A 24857-nucleotide genomic window follows, 5' to 3' on the forward strand; every position below is an offset into this window, starting at 1 on the left:
TTAGGTCAACATTGGATCATTCAGAGATCCTCACTGAACTTCTGGAGAGAGTTTGCTGCACTGAAAGTAAAGGGGCTGAATAATTTTGCACGCCCAATTTTTCAGTTTTTGATTTGTTAAAAAAGTTTGAAATATCCAATAAATGTCGTTCCACTTCATGATTGTGTCCCGCTTGTTGTTGATTCTTCACAAAAATACAGTTTTATATCTTTATGTTTGAAGCCTGAAATGTGGCAAAAGGTCGCAAAGTTCAAGGGGGCCGAATACTTTCGCAAGGCACTGTATCTTATCTTATACAAATGTTTCAAAAAATTGAGTGCACATACACTGAGTGCACAAAACATTAGGAATATGTGCTCTTTCCATGACGTAGACTAACCAAGTGAATCCAGGTGAAATCTTTGAACCCTATTGAGGTCACTTGTTAAATCCACTTCAATCAGTGTAGATGAAGGGAAGGAGACAGGTGAAAGAAGGTTTTTTAAACCTTGAGACAATTGAGACATGGATTGTGCATGTGAGCCATTCAGAGGGTGATTGAGGCGGCAGGTAGCCTAGTGGTTAGAGTGTTGGGCCAGTAACTGAAAGGTTGCTGAATTGAATCCCTGAGCTGACAATGTCAAAATATGTTGTTCTGCCCCTGAACAAGGCAGTTAACCCACTATTTCCTGGTAGGCCGTCATTGTAAATAGGAATTTGTTCTTATTAACTGACTTGCCTACTAAAATAAAAAAAAATGGTCAAGATAAAGATTTAAGGGGTAGTAGGTGTCAGATGCACTGTTTTGAGTGTGTCAAGAACTGCAATTCTGCTGGGTTTTTCATGCTCAACAGTTTCCCTTGTGTATCAAGAATGGTCCCCCACCCAATGGACATCCAGCCAACTTGACACAACTGTGGGGAGCATTGGAGTCAACGTGGGCCAGCAACCCTGTCCCTTTACGAGTCCATGCCCAGATGAATTAAGGCTGTTCTGAGGGCAAATGGGGTTGCAACTCAATATTAGGAAGGTGTTCCTAATGTTTTGTGTACACTCTTGTTACATTCAATTCAAAATAGAATTTCAATTCATGGGTCGAATTGAATTTCATTCAAAATTGACTCCAACCCTGATTTCTTGGCTGAGACCTGACTGTATTTCAAAAGTTACCTGCTGGTGCTTCAAGCTTCTTTTTCTCTTCTTCAATGGCCGCCATCTTGGCGGCGTGGATGTCGGCCAGCTCTTTCCAGTTCTTTAGGTTGTTGTTCAGCCCATCAAACATTGGGGTGATCTCTACGTGGAACCTCGAGAATTCCTGCACACAAGTAGGCCCCATTATTGCAAGCATTCTCGTGCTCGGGACTGTCACTCAACCTGACATATTCCTCACAGTGCAAAAACATTCCCGCTGTGGAGTTCAGCTGATGCAAACTTGGAGATGGATAGGCTTACTGGTCACTCATGGTGGTCTAAACTGGATGACCTCCTCACTGAAGATGACATTGATGGTTCACAGAGACACTGATCTCATCTATTTTTCGAAGGATGATTCCGTTTCCAAAAACAATTGATAGAACATTATACCCAATGACAAATAACACAAGCTGAGTTCTTTCTAATCATCAGATTCCAATGAATTAAGAGATAAAACAGGGCTTTGTTGAGCTTCAACCAGCCAGGCAGTTACCTTGTATACGAACGCACACACAAACTGAATGAAACCGCACTGCATCTTGGGTAACTCCGCTGCACAGTTTCTGTCCATCATGGGCTGAGGATCAATGAAATTAATGGGGAAGATCAACTCAAACAGAGAACTAACAAAAATGTGTGATTACTCTATAAACATATAGTATATTGTAAAGAAACAGCGGTTTTCTTCACAAACTCACAATGGGTTGCTGATCGAGAACGGACCTTTCCAAGTCACCTTGCTCCCAGAACTCAGCTGCGACCATTAGAGCCACCTAGGAGGTAGATAATTCATAGAAAAAATGGTGTCAGTACTAATTTAAACATCAGAGCATCCTGTGGTCTATATTGTCTTGAGGAAATTGGGATATATATTTCTTTGCTATGTTGTTTTGTTTCATGACATGGTGGACAGAAATAGTATCCACCTTGCTCTGGACCTCCCATGGTTTGGTGATGGCAGACAAGTCACAACCTGTCATCATCATGGCCCTGATACACAAGAAGGTTATATTGTTATATTAATTCATATTATGTAAGAAACCGAGAACTGCGACAATGTGCACAACTGCCTCAAGTGTAGTAAATCCCTGAGATGGAGGAAAGAATAACATTCCTACTCACATGATAATTTCCTTCCTGATGGCGTTGTTGGAAATGTGCTCGATTTTGTCCTTCTCGGTTTCCATTGGCTCAGTGGCGTTCACAATATTCTGGAACATTGTTCTTTTTCTGGGGGCCAGACCAACAGTCAAGTTAGAACATTGCACACATGAAAAGTGATACTGATTCAGTATATTTAAAAGCAGCTATATCAGAGACCATAACAATTGTTAAAAACCCACTTGAAGTACAAAGCCAGATCAGTGGCAATGATGCAGACGTCAAACAAGTGCTGTACAGTCTCAAACTGGCGCTTCTGGAGATTCACAAAAATGTTCAGGCTCTGAAGGGGGAGTAGAGAAAAAGGTAAGAATTCAACTCCCACAATTACCTTGTATGCAAACGCTGGCCAAAAGTAGTGCTCTATGTAGGGGTAGCGGGTAGCATAGCTTTGCCATGCTTGCTTTGCTCTGACTTCCCTTATTTTGCTCTGCTCTGCCTTGCATGCTACCTCAGGGAGTGACGCCCCTGCCCCACGCGAACCTCGGGCTCAGCTGGCTCCGGCTGACAGCACCCGGTTAGGGCCCCTACCCAGGGTTACAGGAAAATATAGGGTAGACTGGGCTCTCAAACCCTGGTATGCAGCCAGTCTAGGAGATGGACAACTCCAATTACAAAGCCACAAGTCCTCAACGGCTGGCAAGGCGGACACAGGAGTCCTATCTCCCAAACGTCTGGAAAGGTGGATGAAGGCGGCAACTGATAACTGGCAAAATTGTATGCACTCACTAACTGTAAGTCGCTCTGGATAAGAGCGTTTGCTAAATTACTCAAATGTAATAGGGAACAGGGTGCCATTTTGGCCACAGCCGTAACAGGAGTCGGGGTCTCGAACCTCCTCAGCCATGAGCGTCTTGCTATATTCCAGATGGTGCCTCTCCATGATGGAGGATCCGTGCAGTTTGGCTAAAGGCGATCCACTCCTGCAGGTCAGAGAGAGCGGTAACACAATCATTAGACCCCAAACAACACCTTCCAAACCAAGAACAGACAACTAAACAGTGATTATTTAGGTAGTGGTTTGAGTGCTCATAGGTAAACAGAGGGGGTCTTACTTTGTCTGGTATAAGTTGTTGGTCCCCCTGTGGTCAATATCGTGGCAGAATGCAGCAGCCACCATGGCAAAGGCATCCAGGTCAGAGTAATATTTCCTCAGCCTGCCCGTCTGAAGAAGCAAAAGGGTGGTCTGATTCATTATCAAACAAAATGGTAGGGGTGGGGTGATCCACTATCGAACAAAATGGATGTGTCAGGTGATTGAACAATTATCATTAGTGGGCAGCCTTTGGTTGGCATCATCAATGTTTCTCTAAATAAATAGGAACTTTGAACTACTCTTCTTTTGGTGATTGAATGTCCAGATATTCTGCACAATCTACACTTAGCCATGTACGGTGCAGTGAAAAGTATTTGCCCCATTTCTCATTTTCTCTACTTTTGCATATTTTTTAATACAGAATGTTATTAGATCTTCAACCAAAACCGACTATTAGCTGAAGGGACCCTGAGTGAACAAATAACACAACAATTACATATTTATTTCAGAAACAAAGTTATGCAACACCCAATGCCCCTGTGGGGAAAAGTAATTGCCCCCTTACACTGGTTGTGCCACCTTATGCTGCAATGACTCCAACCAAAGGCATAGTGGTGCCCATGTCGTCCAAAAAGGTATACTTTTGACTCATCTGTCCATAGAACTTCCTTTCAAGAGTCTTGATGATCATCCATGTGCTTCCAGGTGCTTTTCGACAAACTTGAGTCAACGTTTTGGACATTATGTCTGGCGAAAACCAAGCACTGCATTCCACAATAAGAACCTTATACCAACAGTCAAGCATGGTGGTGGTAGTGTGATGGTTTGGGGATGCTTTGCTGCCTCAGGACCTGGATGACTTGCCTTAATAGAAGGAACCATGAATTCTGCTCTGTGTCAGAGAATTCTACAGGAGAATGTCAGGCCATCCGTCTGTGAGCTGAAGCTGAAGTGCAGCTGGGTCATGCAGCAAGATCCAAAACACACAATCAAGTCCACATGAAAATGGTTAAAAAGTAACAAATGTGAAGTTTTGCAATGGCCTAGTGAAAGTCCAGACCTAATCACAATTGAGATTTTGTGGCAGGACTAGAAACGACTAATTCATGCTTGAAAACCCACAAATGTCGCTGAGTTAAAGCAGTTCTGCATGGAAGAGTGGGCCAAAATTCCTCCACAGCGATGTGAGAGACTGATCAACAACTACATGAAGCATTTGGTTGTAGTCATTGCGGTTAAAGGTGGCACAAACAGTTATTGAGTTATTGTAAGGGGGCAATTACTTTTTCACCCAGGGGAATTGGGTTAAAAATGTAAAAAAAATGAACTTTTTTTGGGGAACTCAGGTTCCCTTTATTTAATATTACATTTCGGTTGAAGATCTGATAACAGTATCAAAAATATGAACAAATTGAGAAAATCAGAAAGGGGGAAAATAATTGTTCATGGCACTGTAGGTATCAGGTGGTATAGGAGTAGAGGGACTCACCTGTAGAAGACAGAACATGGTCTGGCCCACATTGAAGCCGTGTCTCCAGTTGTGGTAGGTGATGTCACGGTAACCTTTCCGGACAGTGTACATCCATCGGGTCAGGGTCTGGTTGTACATGTGGAGAGGAAACATTTAGCCATGACTTTACTAATGATCTATATCAGTGGTTCCCAACCTTTTTCGGTTACATTACCACCAACAGAATGTTTCTCTGCCCGGAGTACCCCCTCATGTGCATTTTACCAGTAGGCCTATGGTCTCATGAGTCTTCTCAAGTAGTGGATGGTCCTAGTGCCCCTGGTTGGGAACCACTGCTCTATTTGACCAAACCAGTAGGACATGGCCTTGTATTTGGAAAACGTTAGGCTCAACAAAATAAATTAGATACCAAAAAGGCAAAAGCTTTGTTAATATATTGAGTCATGTACAGTACATACATTGCATGCATTCTGGGGACATGGTAATGTATAATGCTGAGGTCACAACAAAATAAATACCTCTGAAATGAATATGATTGTTTTACTAGCCAGGGGCTTCATGACTGACCTCTGCGGGCACTTTGAACTTCTCCACCACGTTCAGCTCAAAGAAGCAGCGAATTCCACACATGATAAGGCCGTGCTCTGTCACAGGGAAGTCACTGAAGGAGAACAGCAGCAGGTCTACGTCTATGGCCACAGGGCAGTTCGATCTCTACAGAAGGGCAAAATAATAGCCATATATTTATTGATTGATCATTCAAACACCACTCTGGGCTACATTATCACTGTGTCTCTACCCACTTTCACTGACAGTCTTATACATGGGTCTTACCAAGAGCTTGTACATCTCTTTCTGGTCACAGTCCTCTGGTTCGGCATCAAACTTCTCCTTTGTGTTCTGTGGAAAGAGAAAAGGGTGAAATAAAAAAAACATGAGCTGGCGCACACCCAAAGAAAACAATTTTATGTATAGGTCCTGACTAACGGCAGATAAACTATGAGCTATAAAAATAAGGAGAGTCGCACACTAATTCTGTTTATATTTATTTGTATTTTTATAGCTTAAAGAGAAAAGAGTATCAAAGGTTTGTCCCATGAGGCTAGTTTCCTCTATGAATCTAACATGTCTCAGGTCTCACCAGGATACTCTGCATTTCAGTGTTAGTGCATCTGCTCTGACACATGAGCATCTCCTGGGCGATGTCCTTTCTCCACTCCATCCTGTTCAGTCTGTCGTACGTGTCGCAGTTGAGCACCGACCATCCCAGGAACTGAGTGAGGGCCTGGAACAATGCAGAAAGGCATTTACCACCTCATACATTCACATGTAACTCATGACAGAATTTATTGATATGACTGATGTCTATGCACTCACCTCAGTGATCTGTTCGTCGTGCTCATCGAATGGTTTACCATCTTTCCTGTTGAAGAAAGTGGCAATACCCACGATTTCTTCCTTTTTGTTGACGATGGGAAGGGACAAGACGTTCTTGATGACGAAACCGGTCTCATCCACAGCCTCTTTCTGAAAGACAAAACAGCATGAAGTCGATTTGCAAATCGCAAGTCGATTTTATCCCTAGAATATTGCATTTTAGGAATACAACACCAATCTGAGGGCTGGTGGTCCTCTTCAAATAGCACGTGTTGCTGAGGACTCGATATATTGTAACACCAAGGTCATCCTATACCTAATACCATCCATCCAATTGGGGCCCAGACTCCTCACCTGGAAGGTGAAGTACTCATCAGCGGCAACATTCATCATGTTACAAATCTGCAGGGGAAGAAGAAGAAGACCTATTTCAGTAAAATCCCTGTCTACAGTAGGCCCTACATGCTTGTGGATAGTATATTGTCTGTGGTTAATGTATGGACTACATGCACTCTTTCACATCAACTTACAAAGCCATTCTCAGAAACATAGGTGGGGAGCCCACTGACCAGGGCCCAGTGGTCAATAGGAGGTCCCCTGCATGGAACAGAGGGAGGGAGTAAGAGAGTGAGTGATAGATTTTGGTACTTTTGAGACTTTTTTGTGTTCATTCAGAGAGCATAATAATAATAATGAATGCTTTCTAACAAGAAGCTCCTGGTATTTACGGTATGACTTTGATTTCCTCTTTGGGTCCTTCTAAGAGATAGTCAATAATCTTGTAGAAGATGACTTCCTGCAGACGCACAGAACAACAGTCACCGGCTGTGATTGTGCCATAGACAATGCAGTAGAGTAAAGAGCAGAATGCTTGGCGAAAATCATATCAAAGGAAAATCGGTCCTTACCCTTCCGTCGGGGGTCTTTGGTCCGCTGTATGGTGGTACGTCTCCCAGCTTCACTGGCCACTCATCGTAGAACTCCTGCACGAAGAGAGGGAAGACAGCAGTCAGGACTTCAGTGTATCCATTTAGCAACCACAGAGGGAGCAGATCCAAAATGGCACCGATATCAAGACAGTGACAAAACAGCAATATGCCTCAGCATATTATACACTAGCAACAAACCTTCTCTTTGGTCATGTCCAAGAGGCCCACAGAGTATCTTTCACAATTGAGGTAGATTCTCACAGTGTACAGAGCTTTGTGGAACTGTCTCTCAATGTCTGTCAACTCTTCAAACACTTTGCTGGCAGACCACAGAAGTACCTGGTGAAACAAATGGAGAAAAATGAATCATTTTCTTTTGGGAAACTGTTATAATGGAACAACATGGCTTTACAGGAAACTTTAACTGATATGATGATATATTATGATGATCATTGATATATTACTGATATATTATACCACTCATCTTATCATCTTATTCTTGTGTCAGACACTAATAGAAAATTACCTTGGTGAACTGTGTCTTTGTATTCAAGGGCCAGCATGATTGACACAGTTGACGGACAGCTCATGTTGAATGATGGGGTTCACTGGATTCTTACCTGACTCCTCCTGGATTCCACGTTGAACATGTATGCAGTGTGATGCTGCAGGGCAATGACGTGTGCAAAGACCATGTACTTGTTCCAGAGCTGGAAACCAAATCCAATTAAATCAATCATCAGTACAGCAGACAGGCATTCATCTGAGGTGATGTCCACACTATTGATGTCATACATCCCTCACACCGTGCTAACATTGAATATGCAGTATCGCCACTTCTCATGATCGAGAGAGAACCTAATAGTTTTGTGGCAGTATCAGTGTGGCTTTTAAACAGTTGAATTATATGGCAAAACAATTTTTTCTGCCTAAATAGACATACCAAAACATAATTACTTTTCATGAGTTGGTCATAAACAACAACTGGTAAAGTTGCATAGTTTTATAAAGGTCTGGAACTCACCTTCCTAGTAAAAATAGTTAATAATTGCTGTGGTGTACTCACTTTGTAGGACACAAGCTCAAGTACAGTATATGATTTTCTTCCTATTTAGAAAAAGTGGGGCATTAGGGCTTGAAATGACTGAAATGCTTTCTAAATATAGCAACAATCACATTATAAATGACTTAATATAAGATTTCACGTTTCTTAGAACTGTAAAATAAATATGATTATACTTAGTGACAGTTAAAGGATTACTATTTTCCAGAAAATGTATCAAGTTTCTATACCAGGTTAATTCAATAATAATTTGATAATGGCGCTGATGGAGATGGCCGTCATTTTACGATCCCGTAACTCTATGATTGAATTGTACTACACCACTACACGCTCGTCGGATGTGGCAGGGCTTGCAAACTATTACAGACTACGAGCTGCCCAGTGACACATATCTTACCAGACAAGCTAAATTGCTTCTATGCTCGCTCGAGGCAAGTAACACTGAAACATGCATGAGAGCACCAGCTGTTCCAGGTGACTGTGTGATCACGCTCTCCGTAACCGATGTGAGTAAGACCTTTAAACAGGTCAACATTCACAAGGCCGCAGGGCCAGACGGATTACCAGTACGTGTACTCCGAGCATGAGCTGACCAACTGGCAAGTGTCTTCACTGACAATTTCAACCTGTCCCTGACTGAGTCTGTAATACCAACATGTTTCAAGCAGACCACCATAGTCCCTGTGCCCAAGAACACTAAGGTAACCTGCCTAAATGATTACCGACCCGTAGCACTCATGTCTGTAGCCATGAAGTGCTTTGAAAGGCTGGTATAGGCTCATATCAACACCATCATTCCAGAAACCCTAGACCCACTCCCATCCCTGATGGGCCACCACCAGATGGTGAGGGCAGGGAACAACACATCCGCTACGCTGATCCTCAACACGGGGGCCCCTCAGGGATGCATGCTCAGTCCCCTCCTGTACTCCCTGTTCACTCATGACTTCTTGGCCAGGCACGACTCCATCACCATCATCAAGTTTGCCGATGACACAGCAGTGTTAGGCCTGTCAACCGACAACGATGAGACAGTCTATAGGGAGGAGGTCAGAGACCTGGCCGTGTGGTGCCAGGACAACAACCTCTCCCTCAACGTGATTAAGACATAGAAAAAGGAGGACCGAGCACACCCCCATTCTCATCGACAGGGCTGCAGTGGAGCAGGTTGAGAGCTTCAAGTTCCTTGGCGTCCACATCACCAACAAACTAACAACAAACTAACAAGCACACCAAGACAGTCGTGAAGAGGGCACAAAAAAAAATATTCCCCCTCAGGTGACTGAAAAGATTTGGCATGGGTCCTCAGATCCTCAAAAGGTTCAACAGCTGCACCATCAAGAGCAACCTGACTTATTTATATAAACAATGGAATTATTGATATCAAAAATGTGTTTCTCCATTGAATCCCATGGGGAATTATCGATACCAAACATTCCTATAGGATTGTAGGATCTTGTCACCCCAATCAGAATCCTACTAGAACATATTTTCTTAATTGAACCCATTAAATGATAGTTTGTTGTCATTTGTTCCAGTACAAAAAAACTGTTGTATATTAATTTCAGTTTTATTCACCACCACAATATGGGAGATATTGAAGGCTGTAAGTTCATTTACAGTCTGACCACCAATACCTTTTTCAACAAACTCTCCAACACTCACTTGAGTTATTTGATATGATGCTTATTCATGCAACTTCTTGTCTTTGAATTAGACATTACAATATGACATACAATACTATAGACAATGTTACAATAACACGAGATGTTTGGGGGGATTTTCCCCTTAGAATGTACAGAATCTTTACATTCCTTATATGCAAATAAAAAGTAGAAGGAAAATAAATGTTTAGGTACAGTAGCACAAAGATAAGCATTTATTTCATTTTATATACAGTTGAAGTTGGAAGTTTACATACACCTTATCCAAATACATTTAAACCAAGTTTTTCACAACTCCTGACATTTAATTATCGTAAAAATTCCCTGTCTTAGGTCAGTTAGGATCACCACTTTATTCTAAGAATGAGAAATGTCAGAATAATAGAAGAGAGAATTATTTATTTCAGCTTTATTTCTTTCATCACATTCCCAGTGTGTCAGAAGTTTACATACACTCAATTAGTATTTGGCAGCATTGCCTTTAAATTGTTGAACTTGGGTCAAATGTTTCGGGTAGCCTTCCACAAGCTTCTCACAATAAGTTGGGTGAATTCTGGCCCATTCCTCCTGACAAAGCTGGTGTAACTGAGTCAGGTTTGTAGGCCTCCTTGCTGCACATGCTTTTTCAGTTCTGCCCACAAATGTTCTATAGGATTGAGGTCCTTCTGTTCACCTGACCTATAATTCCTCATAATCAAATGTCGACTGTATTATCTACCAAGGGAATTCTCTTTGATTATAATCACAGCCGTATATATTCCCCCCCAAGCAGACACAACGATGGTCCTGAACAAACTTTATTTGACTCTATGCAAACTGGAAACCACATATCCTGAGGCTGCATTCATTGTAGCTGGGGATTTTAACAAGGCTAATCTGAAAACAAGACTCCCTAAATTGTATCAGCATGTCGATTGCGCAAAGGGCTGGTAAAACCCTAGATCATTGTTATTCTAACTTCCGCGACACATATAAGGCCCTCCCCCACCCTCCTTTCGGAAAAGCTGACCACGACTCCATTTTGTTGCTCCCAGCCTACAGACAGAAACTAAAACAAGAAGCTCCCGCGCTCAGGTCTGTTCAACGCTGGTCCGACCAATCTGATTCCACGCTTCAAGACTGCTTCGATCACGTGGATTGGGATATGGTCCGCATTGCATCCAACAACAACATTGACAGGGCCTCCCGGGTGGCGCAGTGGTTAAGGGCGCTGTACTGCAGCACCAGCTGTGCCACCAGAGACTCTGGGTTCGCGCCCAGGCTCTGTCGTAACCGGCCGTGAACGGGAGGTCCGTGGGACGACGCACAATTGGCCTAGCGTCGTTAGGGAGGGGTTGGATGCAGTGTGGCTTGGTTGGGTTGTGTATCGGAGGATGCATGACTTTCAACCTTCGTCTCGCCCGAGCCTGTACGGGAGTTGTAGTGATGAGAGCGATTGGATACTACGAAATTGGGGAGAAAACGGGGTAAAATATTACATTTAAAAAATAAATAACATTGACAAATACGCTGATTCGGTGAGCGAGTTCATTAGAAAGTGCATTGACGATGTTGTACCCATAGCAACGATTAAAACATTCCCAAACCGTGGATTGATGGCAGCATTCGCGTGAAACTGAAAGCGCGAACCATTGCTTTTAACCAGGGCAAGGTGACCGGAAACATGACCGAATACAAACAGTGTAGCTATTCCCTCCATCAGGCAATCAAACAAGCTAAGCCGTCAGTATAGAGACAAAGTAGAGTCGCTCAGACACAAGAGGTATGTGGCAGGGTCTACAGTCAATCACGGATTACAAAAAGAAAACCAGCCCCGTCTTGCTCCCAGACGGACTAAATAACTTTTTTGCCCGCTTTGAGGACAATACAGTGCCACTGACACGGCCCGCTACCAAAACCTGCGGACTCTCCTTCACTGCAGCCGACGTGAGTAAAACATTTAAACGTGTTAACCCTCGCAAGGATGCAGGCCCAGACGGCATCCCCAGCCGCGTCCTCAGAGCATGCACAGACCAGCTGACTGGTGTGTTTACGGACATATTCAATCAATCCTTATCCCAGAATGCTGTTCCCACATGCTTCAAGAGGGTCACCATTGTCCCTGTTCCCAAGAAAGCTAAGGTAACTGAGCTAAACGACTACCGCCCCGTAGCACTCACTTCCATCATCATGAAGTGCTTTGAGTGACTAGTCATGGACCATATCACCTCCACCCTACCTGACAAACCTAGACCCACTCCAATTTGCTTACCGCCCAAATAGGTCTACAGACGACGCACTGCACACTGCCCTAACACTGCACACTGCCCTAACCCATCTGGACAAGAGGAATACCTATGTGAGAATGCTGTTCATCGACTACAGCTTAGCATTTAATACCATAGTACCCTCCAAACTCGTCACCAAGCTCGAGACCCTGGGTCTTGACCCTGCCCTGTGCAACTGCGTACTGGACTTCCTGACGGGCCGCCCCCAGGTGGTGAGGGTAGGTAACAACATCTCCACCCCGCTGATCCTCAACACTGGGGCCCCACAAGGGTGCGTTCTGAGCCCTCTCCTGTACTCCCTGTTCACCCACGACTGCGTGGCCATGCATGCCTCCAACTCAATCATCAAGTTTGCGGACGACACTACAGTGGTAGGCTTGATTACCAACAACGACGAGATGGACTACAAGGAGGAGGTGAGGGCCCTCGGAGTGTGGTGTCAGGAAAATAACCTCACACTCATCGTCAACAAAACAAAGGAGATGATTGTGGATTTCAGGAAACAGCAGAGGGAGCACCCCCCTATCCACATCAACGGGACAGTAGTGGAGAGGGTAGTAAGTTTTAAGTTCCTCGGCGTACACATCACGGACACACTGAATTGGTCCACCCACACAGACAGCGTTGTGAAGAAGGCGCAGCAGCGCCTCTTCAACCTCAGGAGGCTGAAGAAATTTGGCTTGTCCCCAAAAGCACTCACAAACTTCTACAAGACACAATCGAGAGCATCCTGTCGGGCTGTATCACCGCCTGGTATGGCAGCTGCTCTGCCCACAACCGTAAGGCTCTCCAGAGGGTAGTGAGATCTGCACAACGCATCACCGGGGGCAAACTACCTGCCCTCCAGGACACCTACACCACCCGATGTCACAGGAAGGCCATAAAGATCATCAAGGACAACAACCACCCAAGCCACTGCCCGTTCACCCCGCTATCATCCAGAAGGCGAGGTCAGTCCAGGTGCATCAAAGCAGGGACCGAGAGACTGAAAAACAGCTTCTATCTCAAGGCCATCAGACTGTTAAACAGCCACCACTAACATTGAGTGGCTGCTGCCAACACACTGACTCAACTCAAGCCACTTTAGTAATGGAAATAGATGTAAACATATAATCACTAGCCACTTTAAACAATGCTACTTAATATAATGTTTACATACCCTACATTACTCATCGCATATGTATATGCATATACTGTACTCTATATAATCTACTGCATCTTTATGTAATACATGTATCACTAGCCACTTTAAACTATGCCACTTTGTTTACATACTCATCTCATATGTATATACTGTACCCTATACCATCTACTCCATCTTGCCTATGCCGTTCAGTACCATCACTCATTCATATACATTTATGTACATATTCTTTATCCCTTTACACTTGTGTGTGTATAAGGTAGTAGTTTTGGAATTGTTAGGTTAGATTACTCATTGGTTATTACTGCGTTGTTGGAACTAGAAGCACAAGCATTTCACTACACTCGCATTAACATCTGCATTTTTGATTCATGATACCATCTATTTTGTGAAGTGCACCAGTCCCTCCTGCAGCAAAGCACCCCCACAATATGATGCTGCCACCCCCGTGCTTCACGGTTGGGATGGTGTTCTTCGGCTTGCAAGACTATCCCCTTTTCCTCCAAAATATAGATGGTCATTATGGCCGAAGAGTTCTATTTTTGCTTCATCAGAACAATGGACATTTCTCCAAAAAGTACGATCTGTGTCCCCATGTGCAGTTGCAAACCGTAGTCTGGCTTTTTTATGGCGGTTTTGGAGCAGTGGCTTCTTCCTTGCTGAGCGGCCTTTCGGTTTATGTCGATATAGGACTTGTTTTACTGTGAATATAGATACTTTTGTACCTGTTTCCTCCAGCATCTTTACATGGTCCTTTGATGTTGTTCTGGGATTGATTTGCACTTTTCGCACCAAAGTATGTTCATCTCTAGGAGACAGAACGCGTCTCCTTCCTGAGCGGAATGATGGCCCAGGCCGCGACCAGGAGGTCCATGGGCGATGCACAATTGGCCTAGTGTCGTCCGGGTTAGAGAGGGTTTGGCCAGTAGGGATATCCTTGTCTTATCGCGCACTAGCGACTCCTGTGGCGGGCCGGGTGCAGTGCACACTAACCAGGTCAACAGGTGCACGGTGTTTCCTCTGACACATTGGTGCGGCTGGCTTCCGGGTTGGATGCTCGCTGTGTTAAGAAGAAGTGCGGCTTGGTTTGGTTGTGTTCCGGAGGAAGCATGGCTTTTGACCGTCTCTCCCGAGCCCATAATGGAGTTGTAGCGATGAGACAAGATAGTAACTACTAACAATTGGATACCACAAAATTGGGGAGAAAAGGGGTAAAAAAATATATTTTTTAAGAATGTAATGTAATGCCCGTCAACAAAATCAATAGAAATCATATCGGAGAAAAAAAGCATTGAAATTCTACAGGATTCTGTGTGGCTCACTTGATAGAGCATAGCACTTCCAATGCCAGGGCTTTGGGTTTGATTCCCACGAGGGACCAGTATGAAAATGTTTGCACTCACTACTGTAAGTCTCCCTGGATAAGATTATCTGCTAAATGACTAAAATGTAAATAGAAAAATCCTATCTGATTTTGGAACTAGTCCTATTGGATAAAATCCTGTAGGATTTTATTTAGATTTTGTGTTTCTTTTATTTAGATTAGTGTTTTTTTTTGGACTACGGAGATATGGGGCTTTCTGACACTTTAAGACACGGGACCCTAAGACGTTCACAGAGCGATTTGTCCACCAAAATGTCAGTCGGAACCGATCCAGAACCACCCAAATAGGGGACTTAACATCATGAATATTGATTACTGGGGTAATATAGGTTATACAGTATCTGTATATGTCATGTGCTGTGTGAATTGTGCTATTATGTATTAATTGTACATTTAAAAAAAAGTTAATTAAGTTAATTACTAACACTGAGAAACCTTTCTAAGACTGGTATTTTTCTTTTGAGAGCTCAGGACTTACTTCCTCGTCGGCTTTTGAGAATTCTTCGGCCCCAATTTTGTTTAGTGCCATTACAACACCAAGGCATTCTTTATCAGCCATGATGGGGTATGTGAGCATGTTTTTGGTTTTGTATCCTGTCTGCTTGTCCACAAAGTCACTGAAGCGGTTATTCTGGAAGTGAAAAAGAAAAGAGTATATTGGATCAAGACATTAGCTGCGTTCACACTGCAATAAAGCCCAGGGCTAACAGTCTCCTTAGCCCTGGGCTAAGATAATGCCATGTGGAAAGGCCTATTGAGTACAATTAACAGTCGCTAGATTAAAAAAACGACCCCTGCTAGCTATGGTTTTTGCAGCCTGCACATAATGGATGTCATGTAAATGGCCCAATTCTATAACCATTGTCTTAAAAGTAATAAAGATGATTTTCAATCAATGAAAATATCATGGGCTAATCAAACGAGAAACATTATGGACATACACTGGCTAAAAAAGCATAGATTGAACCCCTACTTGAATTCTGTAGTTAACTTATACATGTAATGAGGGTGTTCATCCAGTAATCTACAGAATGTTGACCAATTGCAAATACAGATTTGTTTTAGCTGGTTGGCATTTATTGTCATGAATCTTGTCCTGGAGGCAGCTCTGCAGAATGGTCACTAGCTGGCACAGCCTCAAATGTAAACCTCACCCCAACCTTAACCACACTGCTTACACTAATGCCTAACCTTAACCTTACTGTAAATTATGTCCAAAAAGCACATTTTAGTTTAATGAATTTGTACGATATAGCCAATTTTGACTTTGCAGCTGGCCCATCTAGCAGAACTCGCTCAGTTTGCCTCCTGGGCAAAATTCATGACAATAAATGTCAACCTGCTTTCTCTTCAGTCATCCATACTGTAACATCAACATCTTAGCAGTCATACAACTGGACATTTATGTTTTGAAAATGATACAATATATTATCATGATGACTTGAATTAAATTATACAAATATATATAATACATTAATGTATCAATTAGCAAATCAACCAGATAATGACACTTGTAGGGCTTCTGGAGGTAAAAGCAATTTTCTACACTACACAGGGGAAACTCAGTGGTCAACATTAACATTTAGAATGAACCCCTCATTCCATCATACTTGTAATTTCACGTATACTTGTTAAAGCTGACTTTACTGTAGACCTAATCAGACTAGGAAGTTTGCCTTGGTCAGACTTCTGGATAATCAAAACTATTAGGCAACACCTTCAAGAAATCCATCAAGTGAATTTAACAAAAATAGCATGGGCTTACGCCTTCAGAGACATGCATGAACACTTTATATTTCTTTAACTATCTTCTCAAATCTGCATCAATTAAAATGTCTAAACTATGTGAGAAACAAAATACATTTTTAAGAATTTAGATCTGACACAAACAATTGTGTGTAAACTGCGACTGCAGTAAACTGCGATAACTGCGATAACAATTTCTGATTGCATTTCTTTGACAAGGTCAAAGATGAAATAAAATAAACCATAATTTACACAACCCAAATGTAAAACATAAAACTTAATACAACAAACACATCTAGCACTTCAATAAGAACACACAAAATATTCTATATGTGTAGGGAAGTACTTATACATTTGCTTAGGTCCAACCTCTGATCGTTCCAATAATTTTTACATGCTAAAACAGGATAAAAATTGTAAGAAAAATAAGAAAACATGTCAAATCATACGTAAACGTTTCCCATGTTATGGGTGCTTTGTACAATCTTTACACACACTTTGGCGGGTGGGCACCTGCTGACAATGGCACTCACCTTGGTAACATCCGGAATGTTTTGCATCTTTTTGGAGTGCGCTGTGTATCCAACTACACCCATATCGATTGGAAACACAATCTCACCAGTGGGGTTGACAAGGTTCTCCTCAAATTTGGTGCTAGGGGTGACATTGAAGAGCATCGTTGTAAGCTCAGGTATTCCGTTTCTAGATCGAAGATCAAAGTAACTGCACCGGTCGGCGTTCAAAATCATGCAAACTCTCTGCAGGACCTTGTGCAATGCTTTTTCCATAACAATTTCTGATTGCATTTCTTTGACAAGGTCAAAGATGAGATTGGCCTCCTGAATTTGGGAGACATCTTTGAACGAAGTCGGATCTTTGATCTCAAGAGTTTCTGTGAACGCTGTCGAGATCAATTCGGGGCGCAACTTTTTATCAAAGTACTCTTTAGCGAACTGGGGATTGTTCTCCAGGTACTTTTCCACACTATCCTTGTCTCCCATTTTGAATTGTTTGCTTTTCCCTCCCTTCTCTTACAGACGCATCACACGGGAAAGTCGAAAGGGAAGTGTAAAAGGTGCTTAGTTAGTGGCCTCCGTTTGCGCCGACGTGCATCCTCTGCTGTGGTCCCAGACAAATCACCAAAACGTCCCGTACTACGCTACAAGCTGACTGAATGTGGTGGCTTACAGGCTGAAAGGATCAAAGTGTCCGCTAATTAATGTGACGTCATGAAATTAAAGCCCTTAAGCTTTCTTAACCTGCAAATCCCAACACAGATCATTTTACATTGGACAATCCAATCTGAGGCAAGGGAGGCAGGTTGTTGGAGCTCTATCTCTTACTGCAGCTGTGGTATAGAAAGTTCATTTTGGGACAAAATGGTTGACTCATCAATAGACTATTTACCCAATTGGCCCACTGAGTAGGAAATATTTGGACAGTTGACCTTGAAGAACAATTCTTTAGTTCCCCACTATAGTTCCAAGCAAATATTCCAGCCGCAGAACTCTCTCTCACAGTGATGTATGTTTATAAGAATACCCTACGCTATATTTCCAGTCAAAGTGAAGCCAATTGAGTAATAGCATCAGTGAAGCAATTCAAAAAAGAGCTCAATTAAATCAGTTCCCTCTATAATGTTGTTGGGGTTCGTTCCTTGTTCCCTGTCAATCATTGGCTCATTGGTGAAATTAGCATTCTGACAATATCTTTAATTAATTAATTAATAAACCTTTATTAATGCAATTGCAGAGAGAAGTTGACAACAGGAACATGCACATGTTTCCGAGTAAGTTCTGAAAAATATAAAAGGTCCCAAGTTATTTTATTAAACCCGAAGTCCAGCCCTTGTGATGTCACTGCATACGCCATTACCTTCTACTCATCAGACCAAGCCCATGCATACACAGCTATATAAACTTGCAAGAGAATTACAATAGTTCCAGTGATTTCTAAGGCCTAGGCAATAAATGTCCACTCCCCAAAGTTGATATATTGTGGAATGTCTGACTAGTCTCTTATCTCCTACACTCCCCTGCAGAGTTCTGTCTCAGTCACACATTTCTCAGAGGTGTCTCTTTATAAGAGGCAGAGAGACTAGAAAACAACTGTGGAACAATACTAAACCTCTATAATTAATATATATTGTTAATCTGTAGTCTAGGATCCTATAAATGTAAGGAGGGCGGGGTCTTATAACCCCTCCCCTTCTTTTAATACAACATAAGCATAATCAATTATTATAATACATCAAACATTTGGTACAGCCCATATCATGACCACTAGGTGAACCCGACATTGAACCCAGCTCATTTTAGTCTTGGTATGGTTCAAGTGTGATAAACATACTGCAGAACAAAAAACACCTAGACATTATGTTCACAATTGTAATGGGGTGCGTACTGGCGGCAGAGAAGTCAGGCGCAGGAAAGCAAAAACTGATTTACAACGGTGTTGTTTAATCAACATAAAACCACCGTCAACAGAACAATACATGAAATGTGTCAAACAAAACCCGGTGATCACCAGCATACCGTGCACAAGCACGACAAGAAACAATTCCGGACAAGGACATGGGGGGGGGGGGGGGGGGGGGGCAGAGGGTTAAATACACAACATGTAATAGATGGAATTGGAACCAGGTGTGATGGAAGACAAGACAAAATCAATGGAAAATGAAAAGTGGATCGGCGATGGCTAGAAGGCTGGTGACGTCGACCGCCGAACGTCGCCCGAACAACGAGAGAGAGGGACCAACTTCGGCGGAAGTCGTGACAACAATGTTGGTAGAAGTATTTTATCTTAATTCTCTTAATCTCACTGTCCTCATAGGGGAATTTGGAAGCCTTGCTAAGTGAGGAAAATTAGAGATCTGATAAAGATGGTCCAAACAAAGGTGTGCTTTTATTAGATTGTCTGGCAAGACAGAACGGACAAAGTTCCCCTGTCTAATTTCACATGTGGGATTAAGACAGGCTCATGATGCGTTTACGGCAGGGGTGGCAACAGGCGGCCGTCAAATCCTGCCTGCGAGTGTGTTTTTTTTCACCCCTTTTGCTATGAAGCCCCTAAATAAGATCTGGTGCAACCAATTACTTTCAGAAGTCACATAATTAATTAAATAAAGTCCACCTGTGTGCAATCTAAGTGTCACATGATCTGTCACATGATCTCAGTATATATATACACATGTTCTGAAAGGCCCCAGAGTCTGCAACACCACTAAGCAAGGGGCACCACCAAGCAAGCGGCACCATGAAGACCAAGGAGCTCTCCAAACAGGTCAGGGACAAAGTTGTGGAGAAGTACAGATCAGGGTTGGGTTATAAAAAAACATCTTAAATATCTGCCAAGAGAGGGCCGCCCACCAAATCTCACAGACCAGGCAAGGAGGGCATTAATCAGAAAGGCAACAAAGAGACCAAAAATAACCCTGAAGGAGCTGCAAAGCTCCACAGTGGAGATTGGAGTATCTGTCCATAGGAACACTTTAAGCTGTACCCTCCACAGAGCTGGGCTTTACAGAAGTGGCCAGAAAAAGCTAATTGCTTAAAGAAAAAAATTAGCAAACACATTTGGTGTTCGCCAAAAGGCATGTGGGAGACTCCCCAAACATATGGAAGAAGATACTCTGGTCAGTTGAGACAAATTGAGCATTTTGGCCATCAAGGAAAATGCTATGTCTGGCGCAAACCCAACACCTCTCATCACCCCGAGAACACTATCCCCACGGTGAAGCATGGGGGTGGCAGCATCATGCTGTGGGGATGTTTTTCCATCAGCAGGGACTGGGAAACTGATTAGAATTGAAGGAATGATGGATGGCGCTAAATACAGGTGAATTCTTGAGGGAAACCTGTTTAGTCTTCCAGAGATTTGAGACTGGGACAGATGTTAACCTTCCAGCAGGACAATGACCCTGTTAGGTGGAGCGGCACAGGAAACCCAAGAGCAGACTCGGAAACTGGGCTGAATTAACCAAGGTATTTATTGCAAAACAGGGAGAGATGGAGTGCAGGCCAGGGGAAGCTCGGGTGGGATGTAGGAAACCAGATGTGGAGGCTGAGGTTGGAGTGAATGGAATTGGGACAGGGTAAGCAGATTCGGTGTTGAATCCAAGGGAGTAGTAGTGTGCCGAATCCAGAACAGTGTAGCAGGGTGGTGAGACATGAAACAGGAGACAGGGACCAGATTCAGAGTGCCGAAACTGCAGTGGAGAGGATAAACAGCATCAGACAGGGAAAAAGGCACAGCAGGGTAAAAGGATCTTGAATAAAAACAAATAGCTAGAAGCATAAACTGACTGAGCAGAGATCACAATCTGGCAGAGTGGAAGTGGCAGGACTGAGTATTTGTAGAGGTCTTGATTTTGGAACGGGTTACAGCTGGTGGGGATCTGTTCAGACTCCAGCACACCTGTCTCCACCCACACAATCACACACACAGAGAGAGAGGGTGAGTGTACGGGGTGAGTGGCTGCAGGTCAAGGAGACACTGGATGAACACGAGAGGGCGTGGAAGGAGCAGATGTGACAGACCCTAAGCATACTGCTAAAGCAACACTCGAGTGGTTTAAGGGGAAATATTTAAATGTCTTGGAATGGCCTAGTCAAAGCCAGACCTCAATCCAATTGAGAATCTGTGGTGTGACTTAAATATTTCTGTACACCAGCAGGAACCCAGGAACCCAGCGTACCCTGCATTAACATAAATAACATGAGCATGTCTACTTTTGCTAAGCTTCCCAGTAAAGCAATGAAAATAATCAAGCATCCCAGAAAAGTGTCAAAGTCTAAGTTAACAGATGTATCTTAAGATGCAAGGTTCATTAAATCAATAATTTGCTAGTAACAGATGATATTCATATGACAATCTCTGAAACTCATTTAGATAATACCTTTGATGAATGCGTGGTAGCAATACATGATTAGAACATCTACAGAAAATACAGAAATGCCAAAGGAGGAGGTGTGGCTGTTTATATTCAGAACCAGATCCCTGTTAAACTTAGAGAGGATCTGTAATATGGCTACAGGTTCATCTGCCTCACCTAAAGCCCATTCTGGTCAGATACTGCTATAGACCACCAAGTGCTAACAGTCAGTATCTGGGTAACATGTGTGAAATACTTGATAATGTATGTGATATTAACAGAGAGATATATTTTCTGGGTGATTTAAATATTGACTGGCTTTCATCAGGCTGCCACTCAAGAGAAATCTTCAAACTGTAACTAGTGCCTGCAACCTGGTTCAGGTTATCAGTCAACCTGCCAGGGTAGTTACAAACAGCATGTATTGATCACATCTTTACTAATGCTGCAGAAATGTACTTTAAAGCAGTATCCAAATCCATCGGATGTAGTGATCACAATATAGTAGCCATATTCTAGGAAAACCAAAGTTCCAAAGGCTGGGCCTAATATAGTGTATAAGAGGTCATACAATAAGTTTTGTAGCGATTCCTATGTCGTTGATGTAAATCATATTTGTTGGTCTGTGGTGTGTAATGAGGAGAAACCAAATGCTGCTCTTGACTCATTTATGAAATTGCTTATTCCAGTTACAAATTTGCATGCATCCATTAACAAAATGACTGTAAAAACTATCAAATCTCTGTGGTTGATGAGGAATTGAAAAATTGTTTCGTTGAAACGGATGAGGCAAAAGGAATGGCAAATAAGTCTGGCTGCTCAAACAATTTGCTAATGTACTGCAAATTGAGATATCGTGTGACTAAACTGAATAAAAAGAAGAAACTACACTATGAAACAAAGATACATGACATAAAGATTGATAGTACAAAGCTTTGGAGCACCTTAAATTACATTTTGGGCAAAAAGGCAAACTCAGCTCCATCATTCATTGAATCAGATGGCTCACTCATCACAAAACCCACTAATATAACCAATTACTTCAATGATTTTTTCATTGGCAAGATGAACTACATAGAGCCATGGCCACATGAAACTCTATTCCACATCAGGTAAGTGATGCAATCAGTAGAATAAAAAAAAACAGATAAAAAATACACCTTATGGATCAGCAGGGACCGTGAAGAGACAGACACAGGCACTGACATACATACACATGATAAGACACACACTCTACACACACGCACTCATGAATGTTGTGTTGTAAATATAATAGTGGAATTGTGGCCTGAGGGAACACACTAAATGTTTTGGGGAAAGTGTTATGAAATGTAATAAAATATCATGTCATATTTTAAACTGTATATAACTGTCTTAATGTTGCTAGACCCCAGGAAGAGTAGCTGCTGCCATGGCAGCAACTAATGGGGATCCTTAATAAATACAAACACAATATGTGATCGTGTCTCAATGTAATCAAGGTATGAAATTATTGTTATACCGCTTATACAATCTATTTTTGTGTTTACATGTGGTCAATTTGCAGTGTACAAATTGTTATAATTATGTTCTGGCCCCCCCGACAATCCCCTTGGACAAAAATCATCCCACGGCTGAATCTAGTTGCCTACCCCTGGTACGGTGTACAAAAGGTCTTTCTCTCTCCCAGCCAACACAGCATGGCACTGAATAAAAGTCAGACAACAGGCCAAAGAAATAGCTGCATCACTTAATCACAGATTAAGTAAAAGTGATTTGTGGGATGTCCTCCCTGAAAGAGAGCGAGAGAGCAAGAGAGAGAGAGAGCGAGAGACGGGGATAGTCTGACACAATGGAATGGATTAGTTACATGGACACCCTACCTAGGAGTTAATCGCATTGAGAAAGCCATATGGTAATAGTCTCGCTGGCTGCAATGAGACAAATAAGCAAACATTCAATGTTATCACGCTGAGGAAGCTTTCTTCGTGTCCAACAAGCTTTCTCTGCCCTTCACCTTGTTCTGAACACCTCCAAAACAATGGTCATGTGGTTCGGTAAGAAGAATGCCTCTCTCTCCACCGGTGTGATTGAGGGTTTAGAGTTTGAGGTAGTCACCTCATACAAGTACTTGAGAGTATGGCTAGACGGTACACTGTCCTTATCTCTACCTTCTTGCCCTTTGTGTGGTTGTCTGTGCCCAATAAGGTTTGTACTATGTTTTGTGCTGTTTCCATGTCGTGCTGCTGCCATGTTGTGTTGATACTGTGTTGTTGTCATGTTGTGTTGCTACCATGCTGTGTTGTCATGTGTTGCCACAATGCTGCCTCATAGGTTTCTCTTTATGTAGTGTTGTGGTGTCTCTCGTCGGTATGTTTTGTCCTACTTTTTATTTTATTCTTATTGCAACCCCGTCTCCGCAGGAGGCCTTTTGTCTTTTGGTAGGTTGCCATTGTAAATAACAATTTGTTCTTAACTGACTTGCCTAGTTAAATATACATAAGAGTAAGAAAAAAAGAGACACTGTCAAAGCGTTAGATAACATTAGACACTCAAACTTGATAACTAAAGTCTGCAATCGATTTGGATTGGATGCGTTCAAGAAACTCTCCCATTCCTTCAAAACCTCTCATTTCAGTAGTGTGTGAACCAGTTGCTGCTTATCAGTTATTTTATTGTCACCAGCCTCCACGTGGAAAACATGTGGCACTGTGTTCAGAAAGGCCACTCTGCATGCACTGTGCTGTCACACTGGGATGCCCCACCACACCAGCCAGGTGACTTGTGTTGAATAAAAACCACCATCTGCTACCTGCAGTATAGTAGACATGTAGGAACTTAATTGAATCACTCTTTTCGTTGCTGATAATTTTCGTGCACAGCAGGAACTGCAAACTTGTAGTGCATTTGAGTTTTAGAAAGGCTTCTGAAGTTTGTTATTTCTATTTTGACATTTCAGACTTGATGTGCCCTCATGAAAAATGAACCCCTACAAAAAAAGGCAATGAAATATAATCCAAGATGGCGTAGCAGTCAGGTGTCTTTGTCTTAGTCTTGTCGTGTACCGTAAGTCAGGTGTCACATATATTTAAAAAACATTTTTCTTAACCTCAACTTCAACATACTTTCCTGCAACCCGCCTCACCCAATGTGGTATGGATCTGCTATTTTCTTTACTTTAGAACCGGAACCCCCAACAGAAGCTAGCCAGCTAACTAACTACTAGCTAGTAGTCAGCTAGCCACTGCTAGCTGTCATCAGCTAACCTTTAGCCAGAACAACTCCTCCCAGTCTGCACAGTGCGATTCAACCCATCGGACTTCTTCTTCTCCATATCTCAGGATTCCTACCACAAGCTCTGAACCTTTTCACCTGAATCATCGCAGCCAGCTAGCTGCTATCCGAGTGGCTACTCCTGGCTAACGTCTCTGTCCCAAAGCAAGCACCAATTAGCCTGGAGATAGCCTATGCTAGGCCCATCTCTTGTCTAGCTGAAGAGGTTAGCCACTCCTTGGGCTACAATACCTATTTTGCCAATTGGCCTGGACCACTTTTACTGCCGATACGGAGCCCTGCTAATTCATCACGAC

The 24857-nt window shown here is 42.7% G+C and overlaps 1 protein-coding gene across 3 annotated transcripts in view; it reads right to left on the reverse strand.

Annotated features, from left to right (window-relative positions):
* pde6c (phosphodiesterase 6C, cGMP-specific, cone, alpha prime) overlaps positions 1-24857 on the reverse strand; it is a 44813-nt gene that overhangs the window by 5203 nt on the left and 14753 nt on the right. For 2 of the 3 annotated variants that reach the window (XM_021575797.2, XM_021575796.2), the window contains exons 1-21: positions 16949-17559; positions 15148-15300; positions 7768-7857; positions 7346-7486; positions 7127-7201; positions 6947-7014; positions 6749-6815; positions 6573-6620; positions 6219-6368; positions 5983-6126; positions 5676-5741; positions 5409-5555; positions 4860-4967; positions 3390-3499; positions 3170-3257; positions 2517-2617; positions 2296-2403; positions 2100-2163; positions 1872-1946; positions 1667-1750; positions 1150-1294 (exon numbers count right to left, since the gene is read on the reverse strand). In XM_021575797.2, coding sequence (XP_021431472.1) covers positions 1150-1294; positions 1667-1750; positions 1872-1946; positions 2100-2163; positions 2296-2403; positions 2517-2617; positions 3170-3257; positions 3390-3499; positions 4860-4967; positions 5409-5555; positions 5676-5741; positions 5983-6126; positions 6219-6368; positions 6573-6620; positions 6749-6815; positions 6947-7014; positions 7127-7201; positions 7346-7486; positions 7768-7857; positions 15148-15300; positions 16949-17416 — 2500 coding nt within the window. In that variant the 5' untranslated portion in view covers positions 17417-17559. Of the gene's footprint in view, positions 1-1149; positions 1295-1666; positions 1751-1871; positions 1947-2099; positions 2164-2295; positions 2404-2516; positions 2618-3169; positions 3258-3389; positions 3500-4859; positions 4968-5408; positions 5556-5675; positions 5742-5982; positions 6127-6218; positions 6369-6572; positions 6621-6748; positions 6816-6946; positions 7015-7126; positions 7202-7345; positions 7487-7767; positions 7858-15147; positions 15301-16948; positions 17560-24857 lie in introns of those variants that run through there. The other variant, XM_021575798.2, reaches the window with a different exon arrangement.

Source organism: Oncorhynchus mykiss, chromosome 20 (assembly GCF_013265735.2).
Source record: "Oncorhynchus mykiss isolate Arlee chromosome 20, USDA_OmykA_1.1, whole genome shotgun sequence".
In the NCBI taxonomy this organism is placed as follows: domain Eukaryota; kingdom Metazoa; phylum Chordata; class Actinopteri; order Salmoniformes; family Salmonidae; genus Oncorhynchus; species Oncorhynchus mykiss.